The 11,393-nt window shown below is 42.0% G+C and overlaps 2 protein-coding genes and 1 long non-coding RNA gene across 7 annotated transcripts; 2 read left to right on the top strand and 1 right to left on the bottom strand.

The window, feature by feature from the left end:
- The first annotated feature begins 244 nt into the window (after nucleotides 1–244).
- On the top strand, nucleotides 245–4,940 carry LOC115694038 (uncharacterized). 5 transcript variants are annotated; one of them, XM_056317764.1, is made up of 4 exons: nucleotides 245–458; nucleotides 808–897; nucleotides 2,982–3,648; nucleotides 4,017–4,940. In XM_056317764.1, the coding sequence occupies exons 3-4, from the start codon at nucleotides 3,041–3,043 to the stop codon at nucleotides 4,702–4,704; spliced, it is 1,296 nt and encodes a 431-aa protein (XP_056173739.1). In that variant the 5' UTR covers nucleotides 245–458; nucleotides 808–897; nucleotides 2,982–3,040; the 3' UTR covers nucleotides 4,705–4,940. The 5 variants fall into 5 exon arrangements, with proteins under 5 accessions (XP_056173739.1, XP_056173741.1, XP_056173737.1 ...); XM_056317762.1 differs by having other exon boundaries at nucleotides 246–458; nucleotides 808–923; XM_056317766.1 differs by lacking the exon at nucleotides 808–897.
- Nucleotides 4,941–6,338: 1,398 nt separating this feature from the next.
- On the bottom strand, nucleotides 6,339–11,040 carry LOC115694035 (tubulin-folding cofactor A). The gene is made up of 4 exons (XM_030621141.2): nucleotides 10,907–11,040; nucleotides 9,922–10,076; nucleotides 6,838–6,924; nucleotides 6,339–6,745 (listed from the first exon to the last, which is right to left on the bottom strand). Exons 2-4 carry the CDS (start codon nucleotides 10,072–10,074, stop codon nucleotides 6,644–6,646), a joined length of 342 nt encoding a protein of 113 aa, XP_030477001.1. The 5' UTR covers nucleotides 10,075–10,076; nucleotides 10,907–11,040; the 3' UTR covers nucleotides 6,339–6,643.
- LOC130139876 (uncharacterized) lies at nucleotides 6,918–8,111 on the top strand. Its single transcript, XR_008817924.1, has 2 exons — nucleotides 6,918–6,995; nucleotides 7,918–8,111. It is a non-coding gene; the product is annotated as an uncharacterized LOC130139876 (long non-coding RNA).
- Nucleotides 11,041–11,393: the final 353 nt, after the last annotated feature.

Raw genomic sequence — 11,393 nt, 5'->3', positions numbered from 1 at the left:
AGCGTTGGTTACAGCTGTCTTCACGACCTCTTCCTCCTCTGTCCCTCTCTCGCATTTCTTTCCCTTTGCTTCCTCCTCCTCCTCCTTCCTCTCTCCATTTCTTTATTCTCTCTCTCTCTCTCTCATTGCATCCCCACAAGGACAAACTTGATCACACACACACAAAAAACCCAAACAGCAGCAGCCCAAGAAGCAAAGCATCCTAGCATTATAATAATCCCCACCACCACCACCACCACCCCCTCACCCCCAAGTGACTTACTGATCCAATGATGATGGGTTGTGTTCGTCTCAAATCTTCCCATTGTTGTCCCCACTACTGAGCCCCCCCCCCCCCCCCATCTCCATTCTAGCTTCCTTTGAGCTTCTTCCCCTTCTCTGTCTCTGTCTGTGTCTTGTCTTTGGAATTGAATGCACATGCGCCGGGTTGAGGGGAAAGCCCATTTGCTCTTTTTCAGGTAGGGAGCTAGTTTTGTTTTTTTTTATGTGATGTGGGGGGCGGCACACATGCGCCCTCCTCCATCCCATGGATGTATGTTTGTTTGTGTGTTTGTGTGTGCGACTTGTTGAGCCATATATTTTATTTGCTCTCTAAGGAGAGAGAGAGAGAGAGAGAGAGAGAGAGAGGGGTGTTTGGCTTTTCCTCGTGATCCGTGGCACAGTGTTGATCTGTTTCGTTCAACTAATACCCACTAATCATAACTCAACCCATCTTTCTCTTTTTAGAGGGGAGAGAGAGAGAGAGAGAGAGAGATTCTGGTTTCTGAGCCCAACCCATAATTGGGTTTTTGCTGCTGAGTCATGCAGGTCCGGAATTGTCGTGCTTCGTGAGCTTTTCTGTCTCTGCTCTGGGGTGTTGGTTGTGAGAACTTCTTGAAGATATGAGAAGTGGGATCGGTACTCTTTCTTGAGCTTCAAGGGGGGTGAGTTTAAGTTTTGTTTAATTTTGCTTGGTTTGAGGATTCTTGACTTTTCTTACCCGTTTCTCCTTGTTGCTGTCTGTGTTGAGTTGCTCTTTATTGTGGCTTAAGGCTTATTATGTGCTGATTGTGACTTTGGGAGCGTGTTTTACATTTACCATATAATTCGTGGGCTGTGTTGCTTCGGTATGCTGTTGGTACTCTCCAATTGGCTAAGGCGGCTAGTTTAGGACTGAATGGCCTTTTCTTCTCGTGCAACTTTTGTAGAAATCCATGGTCAAAGTGCGGCTCATGCCTTGAAAATTAGCTTCTCTTTGGTTGTTCCTGCCAGGAAAATATGTAATTAGCTTCTTTACCGGGAAGTTTTCATACATTCGGTGGAAAAAAGCATAAGCTTCACGGCTGTCGTGGTGGATTTACTCCATGTCAAAGGGTTTCTTCAATGAAGTCGCTGGAAATTTTATATGCCCCATCTTGTGCTTGTTTTACTTCATCTTGATGTGGCCTAGGACCTGATTGCGTCGTGCCTGATAAGTATCCGTGTCGTCTGTTAATGGGAGTGAATGATCAGACGATATGGAGAATGGTTATCTATGTCTGTAAGGGCACAAGCATACCGATGATGACACCAAACCAGGTTATGGTCATTTCTTCTATATCTTGGTCCCGAGGTGAACTGTTGTTTATCAGGGTCAGAAAATGCGTGTCAGCTGCGGAAGAGATGAGAAACCACGTTTGTACATGTTTGATTTGTGTGGAATAGGTCCTTAACGTATGTGTGGTTAAAGCCTTTTACTTTGAGTGCTTGATCAGGATTACCCTTGGATTCTTCCAGGCATTTATTTGAGCATCTTCCTTTGTACATAAGTGTACATTCAGCCTGTAAATTCATTTTATTTTGTATCCTGGCCAAAAGAAAAGTTAACTTTCAGTCCTCATTGAATGAATGATACCGCTTTACTTCCAGTTGCCCATCTCCTTTAAACTTCTTTGAATCTATTCTTTTAGTTGGTATCAGAACATTGATAGTCATGGAGAATTCTAAAAATGCTGAAGTAAAGTTGGACTGAACTGAATCCCCACATTCTGTCGAGTTTGCTATTTCCTGGTTGACGTAAATTGCTGTTATTTATGAGGTGGATTGACCTACCTGTGTCATCAAAATCATTGTTTCAATTGTACATAGTCTTTAGGACTGTCTAATAGGTGATTAGAATACAAATTCTGTGAGTGCCATTTATGGACCAGCCACCTGATTGTTATGGCTATTAAGATTACCTGAAAATGTGAAACCAAAATATATTTCACTGATGTTTTTGGTTTTATAGAGCCTTTTGTGTACATTTAATATTCTTTAAGTTCCAATAAGCATGCCATCACATAGATTCGATGTGAACTTAAGTGCAAGAGTTGTTATGAATCCTTGAGAAACTAGAGGAATTTATCTTGAACCCAAGCATGCAGGAATTCTCGCTGATTTTCAATGTATTACTTCAAATGTTAGCTGAATGCTATAGTTTATTTCCTCTGATTTCCTCTGACACTAGGGAAACTATAAATGATAGAATTGCCTTGTCGTGGTCTGAAAGTTTGTTTCTAGTTCTCAGCCATCAGCATTTCATGGTAGCATGGTTTATTTTATTGGCTACATCCGTTGGTTATTCTGCATGAACGGCAAACAGATAAGAAAGATGCTAAGACGAAAAATTACTTATTTTAGAAGCAATAGTCACTTCTTTGTGTTGATTCTTGGCCAAAGATTAAATGCCCTATTAGACTCAGACAGCAAGAGCAAGAGGTCAGTGAGGAAAACCGTGCCGTCTGGAAAAACATCTTGGATGCTACTTTATGGCATAAACTTACATGATAAATCAGCTTATATAAGAAACTCTTTGCACTTCATAAATTCATTTGATAATCATCCATTCTTTTCTTTTCAGCTACTGTTAGATTTCGTATCTTATAGAAAGCCGTATTTATTCAAGCCACTAAATTGCGCCATCATCTCTAACCATTTAATGCTCTTTGGTTGATTGTAATCAGGCCTTTTTTGTGTCTCAGGTTTCAGCCATTTAAGAGTCAAGCTTCTCGTCCTAATGGAGAAATTTTTGTGACCTGTAATGGATCCTCAAGCTTTCATCAGGTTATCAATTGGCTCACTGGGGTTGAGGATCCCCGGATCAACTCTAAACTCTGTCAAATCTGGGATCCAGCCATTCTCTTCTTCATGTCTGTGCGAGATTCGCCTCCGAGGTTTCCCCGCGCAGACGCTAACTATCCCCCTGGTGTCCTCCCCTGAAGCTACCCCCGATTATCAGAGCATTGCTTCGAGCTTTTATCTCGAAGAATCTGATCTGAAAGCCTTAACTGCACCCGGCTGTTTCTATAGCTCTCAGGCACATCTCGAGATTTCCGTATTCACGGGAAGGAAGGGATCCCACTGTGGCGTTGGAAACAAAAGACAGCAACTAGGGACGTTTAAGTTGGAGGTGAGTCCTGAGTGGGGCGAAGGAAAACCCGTGATACTTTTCAATGGGTGGATAGGTATCGGCAAGAGTAAGCTGGATAGCGGAAAACCTGGAGCGGAACTTCACTTGAAAGTGAAGCTAGATCCCGATCCTAGATACGTCTTCCAGTTTGAGGACGTGACCAGATTGAGCCCTCAAATAGTTCAGCTTCAAGGATCCATCAAACAACCTATTTTTAGTTGCGAGTTCAGCCAAGACAGGTGACATGAAGTACATAGTTTATCTTTCAATTCCTTAATGACAAGTAATTCATCACCATACTCTCCTTCTTAATGCTTGACAAGATAAATCAAGTTTGTGTGCAAGAAATTTAGGAGAGATTATGAAAGAATATACTTGAATGAAGTGGAGTTGTGGATTCATTGATCCATGATGGCAATGCACTCATAATCATCAATCTGTAGAGAAGCAGCTTATTTTTCTCTGCTAACAAAATGAGGCATTTTATAAGTGAATTTTTGTCTTAATTGAGTCATATCCTGGGTCACTGATTCATTGATGACATGTAGGTCGAGTCTTTTTGCTTTAGCTGTGTCACACCACCTGAAAATTCTGTCATTAATAATAGGGTCCCCCAGGTTGACCCGTTGAGCTCTTACTGGTCAGCCGTCGACGGTTCTGATCAAGAGCCCGAAAGAAGAGAGAGAAAGGGATGGAAGGTGAAGATACACGATTTGTCCGGCTCAGCTGTGGCTGCAGCCTTCATAACTACTCCTTTTGTGCCCTCATCAGGTTGTGACTGGGTAGCGAAATCTAACCCAGGGGCTTGGCTGATCGTCCGGCCTGATCTCTGTAGGCCCGAGAGCTGGCAGCCCTGGGGAAAGCTAGAAGCATGGCGCGAACGTGGCATGAGAGACTCTATTTGCTGCCGGTTCCGACTCCTCTCAGAAGGGCAAGAAGGAGCAGAATTTCTTGTGTCTGAGATCAACATAAATGCCGAAAAGGGCGGGGAGTTTTTCATAGACACAGATAGGCAGATGAGAGCATCTGGGCCGACCCCAATACCGAGCCCGAGAAGCAGTGGTGACTTCGGGGGACTGAGCCCCGTCGTTGGGGGGTTCGTTATGAGTTGTAAAGTTCGAGGGGAAGGAAAGAACAGCAAGCCGTTGGTGCAATTGGCAATGCGGCACGTGACGTGTGTGGAAGATGCAGCCATTTTCATGGCGCTCGCGGCAGCTGTCGATCTTAGCATTGAAGCTTGCAGGCCTTTCCGGAGGAAGATCAGGAGAGGGTCTCCGACACGGCATTCGTGGTAGGGGGAGAACAGGGCTTTGACTGATGAAACATTGACTGGCTTCGGTTTTTCTTTTGCTGTGTCTTGTGACTAGTTAACAGTTGTCCTGATGATGATGTACATAATAATTTCTTGCTTTTCGAAACTTGAATACGAGTCGCTTATAGTGTTTCATGGGGCCGAACGGAACTATCGCTGCCAACAAAGCCAGTGGCAAATGTGAACTAATGGGATTTCAGCAATGTCACTCTGTGTATTTTCTAATTGGGGAGTAAGGAGTCAGGACTGAGCTTTAGAGGGTGATCTTTGGCATCTTCACATCATCGAGATGTTTCTACTTTGTTTAGACTATGCTTTAACATGATGTAGAAACTTGGAATGGTTTCCCCTGACTGGCCTGGCTATTTTGAACATTTCCCTTGTACTTCAATGATGATGATGATGATGATGGACAGAACCTTAGCACTCAATGACATAAACTTGTTGACGGGATTGATAAGCAAGAAAGAAATTACTTAATTCGTACAATAGATATATAACTTTAGGCAATTGCCAATCTTGCTAAATATATCGATGAAAATCAAGCGATAATGGCATATTTCCTGTGCTTGGCAAGAGATTAATGATATTCAGCTCTCTATCTTCAACTGTCATCAACTGACTTCTTATTCTTGTTTTCAGCACTTAAAGATCATTAGCACTTGAAACTAAAATATTCAGCACTTAATCTTCAGTTTCACCAAACAGGGTAAGTCGGGTTCTCACTGATAAACTACCTAAGTGGTCTGTGCATTGACATTTTCCTAAGACCAAGGAAGAAGGAACGGTGGACAGTCTTCAATTAGTGCGCGGCAAGCGGCCTTGCTCAAGACAACTCCAGCTGAAGACTTATCTCAAGACGAATCAAGTGCATGTCTGTTCAACGGATTTTAGACCAGCCTTGCCAAACTTTGGACTTCGGTTCAAGACTTATCAATTGACTGAAAAAAGCAGAGGATGGACAGCGAAGTCAACGGGCGTGTTTATTTTCCGACAATTCATCGCACATGACGTGTTTCCCATTTTAGTTTCGGCTGCAACCAAGAGACATGATAATGAAAATCGTACCATTCTCTAGAAAAAACAAACGCTTGCTCAAACGAAGAACTAATTCCTTTGAGACTCTGACCGGTAGCTTATTCCAAATTCAGAGAAAAGGACTGGTAGGAGTCTCCAGTCAAGGAAAGCCAAACTAGTATATCCAGTATGTTGAGCATTCTGCTCAACTTTTTCCCTCATTTTCCATGCTTCAAAAATCTCAAAACTAAAAAAACCAGATGCCGTAAATTTCCGTTCAAGTGGCTTGTCAAACAAATTACCCGTTTTCATTCAACATCGCCATCTTGCAGCCTACTTGGCCCATTACCTTTAATGATTTCTGCAAAAATTACCAAAGATCATTTGTCCAGAAGAGCACACGCTCAAGCTCGTTAATGCATCAATAGAGAAGATCATTTACGATTAAAGGCTGGGCACTGCTATTCAGGATAACAGTCATTACCTGAATGAAGCACAAATATTATGAATTCAAGCACAAAGATTCCCCCCATTGTTTTTCAGAGAAAGAATCAAGATTTCGGTTGATCCATTGCAGAGATTTGAGTTCAAAAGCCAACATAACAAAATCACAGATTTCATTCAGCAGTCACATCTGATTCTGATCCAATCTCATATGTGCCGTAAGAACTCATATAAGCAAACTAGTGCATAACTTGGAACCACAGAGCACGCAGCAGAAGTAAAGCTCTCAACCCCAAGAGGTGTGCACGGCAAATACCAGCCTAGATCTCACATGAAAAACCTACTGTCTGAAAACCCAGTAAAGTAGTGGAGGGTACAAGTTCCAGAATTAAGTGGACAAATACCATGTTCCATAAAAATTACTGCTTTATGTAACTAGAGTGCATTGCTTCCATCAGTTGCTAAGCCTCAGTGCTCTCGAAAAAGCGTTCAACATCTGCTATAGTGCTTCGAGCTTCCTCAATTTCAACGCCTTCCTTCTGATTTGACTCCTCCAGTTCCGCCTGAAATTGAACGTATTGTTCAGTGGACTGGGATACTGTGCGCCAGCTGAGAGATATGTGATTCAGAACTAAGGAAAAAAATGATACCATACCAAAGTGGCTTTTAAATCAGCTAGTGAAGCCTCCAAGCGCTTGCGACAGTCTGGAATCATCATCCTTGATTCAGCAAGTACATTTTCCTACAAGGGAGGATGAAATTGGAGATGATAGATTAAACATTGGGCACTACCACAGTATGAACAAAACACAGGTACATATAGAGCTTATTACTCAGGCTCAACGGGACATCAGTCAGATGCCTCCAAATAATTTTTTCAGTCTGAACATACACATCCAGCACTTTAACTATCATCCCATCTAAGAGCAGAAAAATTGAATCTTTTTTTCTATATTTCATTTCTAGCACACTTCAAAGGCAGGAGGATAGATCCTTTTTTCTCCAGTCGAAGCAGGAAAGGATACACAGTTTCTGTCTACCAGGTGAATACAAAAATTCAGATGGAAGCTCTGTACTGCCAATTATGGACCAGCCCCATGATTCTTACGGTGATTGCCTGAAAATATTTAACCGAATTTAACGAACTGATAACCTGGTAGCACTATAATCATATAGCTGGACTTGGTAACAGTCACACATTTAGGCATAGTGATATGCCCGCCTCTCATATTCTCTCAAGCTTTTGGTTATATGGCATTTTTATGTACATTAAATGTTTTTTAAGCTCCTTTAAGTATTATAACGAGAAATAAGATGTGAACTTAAGTATTAGAGCCATTAGAAATCATTGAGAAACTAGAAGAATTTTAGTTGAACTCGAGGATGCCGTTACGAATCCTTGAGAAACTAGAAAAATTTATGTTGAACTCAAGCACGCAGGGATACTTGTGTATTTTCAAAGTTAATGTTTCAAATGGTAGTTAACTACTCTAGTAAACTTTGCTTATTGCCTCAGATTCCATCTGCGACTGGGGAAATTACAAATGCTAGGTTGGCCATGTCATGATCTGAATTTTCAATTTTAGATTTCATCTGTCAGTATCTCATTCTACTATGGCTCAGTTGATTGTTTTAGGCTGCATTTGTTGTTTTCTGCTTGAATAACGAACATATAATAAAAGCTGCACTAGTCATGATTCTTGACCAAAGAGTAATGCAAAAGATGTTTGTGCAGATGGAACAATTTTTCTTGCTGATCTCTTGCTATTGCAGTCCGAATCCAAAAAGAGAAGAAGACAAGGTGATAACGAAGCACGTTTAAGGAAGATAAAGACCAGCAGAATGACAACAGGGTGATTCAGAAACGAAAAAGAAAAAATATCCACAACATTCCTGAGATCTTAATCATGATGAAAAATCTTTTCCATACACTCTATTGCTGTCATGAATCTCCTAAATTACACCACAAGAGAGGAAAAACTGTGTGTTTCCTTCTGAATAATTTTGGTTGTTTAAGAGACTGAAGAATCATTGAGGGAAAAACATGGCCAGCCTCAAATCTTACTAAAGCTGTTTCATAGTGACTGAGCCAAGTAACAAGGGCTTGTGACTAAGTGAAGATTTGTGAACATTCTGAAAACTTGAATATACCAGGTTTCACGTTCTATAGTGTTTAATAATCTGTAGCCAACATAATACCAACAAAATTCAGTAAAAGTGCAGTGCCAATTACATTGATCACAAAAAAAGGTCTCAACCATTATAAATGACTCGTTTGGCAGGGACAGCCATTACTGCTAATATTTTGGCTCTATGGCATCTGGACAAAACTATCATCTCAAAGTTTGAAGTTCATTCTTGGACCACTACAATGGGACATCAAGCCATAACTCATGGGGAAGAACTACCTTATTCTTGTGATTCTACCGTATCTCAAATAGTTCACCTCAAAGGAAGCCCAAGTACGCTACAATTTAACCAAGTTGGTAAATGAGGCTGCCAAAGAGGCCAGGTAAACTTAAAACGTACAATCATTTTATAGAATTATGTGTTCTAACTGTTCAAAAAGTTTAGTATTTAGATATTTAATATAAAATCAGGTATAAAAATTTAATTAACACATTTCTAACAAGCACGGGGCTGTCTTCTAGCAATGTGATTACCGATTTAAGAGCAAAGAATGAGAGTTTAGCGATTGATAATAGAATTTGTTCCAATAAGTTGCATTTCTTACATTGCTGGTGAAAATACTTATTTCCAAACAGAAAGAGAACACCCTAATGCTTATAGATTTTAATTAGAGGTTGTAATCACCAAATCCACAGATAGAGCCCCAACAAACATGCCTCAGCCAATCAGCACTGTAGACTTTGAACTAAAATCCTATAGCTTTCTAGGCTCTTTGGCTAAAATCAAGTTTTCAGTTCACATCCTTGATTAGATGACAGGATTGCTGTAAACCCAGTGAAAATTCACAAAATTGAAACCCACTGCATCAAATCTCAAAACTCAAACAGGAGCTTCATGCTGCATATGACATGATAAAGGAGAAGTTGACGACACGACCAAATCAACCACGCTATATATCAAGCGTCAACTATATATTTGGAAAAGCCTGAGGGAACTCTTTTTGTGAAATTTCTTTATAGAGAACTGAAAGAGACTACGTGGGGGAGCAGCCTGTTTTTTCCAAATGCTGAACCATGGGCATGCTAGCAGCAACATTCAACTACAGAGAAAACATCCTTTTTCATGGATGAGCCATGAAGAATGAGAACGTGTAACCCCGAGTAGACAATCTTGAGCATTACAGATTTACTAGTCACAAATGTACATCTCCACTAATACATGACACCATGAAAATCAAAACTTTCAGCTAAAGTCAATGGTTCAGAAAACGTTCAGGAACAGAAGTTAATAACTCTATACACATACCAATCCATTGTGGTAGAAACTTCTGACCATGATCAAGGCTGATCATAATTCATCATATCAACATCTTGAATGATAAATATTTAGGTCACCACCTCACCAGTCTATTGGAGCACATTTACGTCAAAGCTCAATAAGCATGCTACACAATGTGCTTCCATGTACTACATACCGCCAATTTACGGAATTCATATTAAATCTCAAAAAAGTCACATTCTCAACAAAGACCAAAGAGACAGCCACGACAACCACAAATCGTTATAAAAAAACCACAGTTCAGAGAACACGAGTAAATCGTTTCGAATACCTGTTGCTTAAGGTCATAGGGGTCAGCCCCTTTCTCCTTCATCTCCGCCGTCTTCGCGGCTTCTCTCTCGACCTCCTTCTCATAAGAATGCAGCTCCTTAACGACGCGCTTGCAAGTGCCCGTCTTGATTTTCAAATTCCTAACCGTTGCCATCACTGCCCCCACATCAAAGTAAGTAAAAAAGTTAAAAAAACAAGCACCACCCATTTTCAGAATTGGGTCTCAGATTCAAGCAAGCAACTTGGGGTGTCAATGGGTCAGATTGGGTCGGGCTTTCCTGATACCCGACCCAACCCAAAACGTAGAGGGTCGCACTTGACCCGCCCCGCCCCTACCCAAGACCCTATTTAGCATTTACCCCAAGAGATGGGTCGGGTAGGGTCGGGTCAGTGCTGGTGCCGGTGCCGGTGCCTCAACGCCAAAATCTCACCAGAGTTGTATAAATCGTCCTCCTGCTCAGTCTCTATCCGACGCCGGCACCCCTTTCTCTCGCTTGAAGGGTCCATGGACAGGGGCGGCTCCTCCCACTCCGCCTCGCACCGCCGTTTCCAGCGGCTCCCAACTTCCGGGAGGGCATGAACTGGGCGGTGGCCGGCAGGGTTCCCCGCCGCCGTCTCCCCCTCCTCCGGCCCCCGGCGCTGGAACTGATACTACAAAACCGGAAGTGACTCCTTTGTGTTCCATCTCTCCATGTTAAGCTATACTTCAATCAAGGGCCTTGGCGGGATCATCATCACATTCAGCATTTCTCGAGGCAGCCCAGCAGCATAATAAAGGGTCCATGTCTCAAAAGGGGACGAGGAGCACTTCTTGCTCTTTCGATTCAAGAGAAGCGAAACAACACAACCAAATTCACTTTTCAAGGCTCGTGTTTCGGGGAGATTCGAAGCAAATTACGTTGTTACGAACTTCAGATCCACAAAACCTGATCCGGGTCTTTCACACAGAGAGAGAGAGAGAGAGAGAGAGAGAGAGAGAGGCTTACCAGTCGCAGCGCCGTTCTTGCTCCGATCGTGCGGCGGCGGTCGGAGTGGGGGAAGTGGGGAGTCGTGGAGTGTCGCCTGAAGAGGAAGCGAGGATGTCAGGGTAGAGAGAACAGAGAGGGGGGCTTTTTCGGAATTTCGGTCCAACTTTTACCGGGTTCTCTTTTTTCGTATTTTTCGGGATTCCCAACATATTTATTGACTTTTAATCAACAATTTTTGTTTTCTTGCTGAGATTCTGATAAATGAATTTTGCATTGAAATATACGAGTCATTTTTTTTTCACGAAATCTACTTGTACATTCCCCACCCCATCCGATTAATCCTCGACAGGAGACGTGATCAATCACGCGGCTAATTTGGTGTGAACGACCAATCATATTGCCCCCGTATAATATTTTTGCCATTTTTCGTGGCGCTTAAACTATCGCCAATCACTCATTATGATTGGCTTATTTCGCTGCGTGTCTTGACAGAAAGGCATGATTA

Source organism: Syzygium oleosum, unplaced genomic scaffold (assembly GCF_021117445.2).
Source record: "Syzygium oleosum isolate NSW1041296 unplaced genomic scaffold, Sole_v2.1 Sole_v2.14, whole genome shotgun sequence".
NCBI classification, from domain to species: Eukaryota; Viridiplantae; Streptophyta; class Magnoliopsida; order Myrtales; family Myrtaceae; genus Syzygium; species Syzygium oleosum.
The sequence above is the reverse complement of the archived record's forward strand: the minus strand, read 5'-3'. Positions and strand labels throughout refer to the sequence as shown.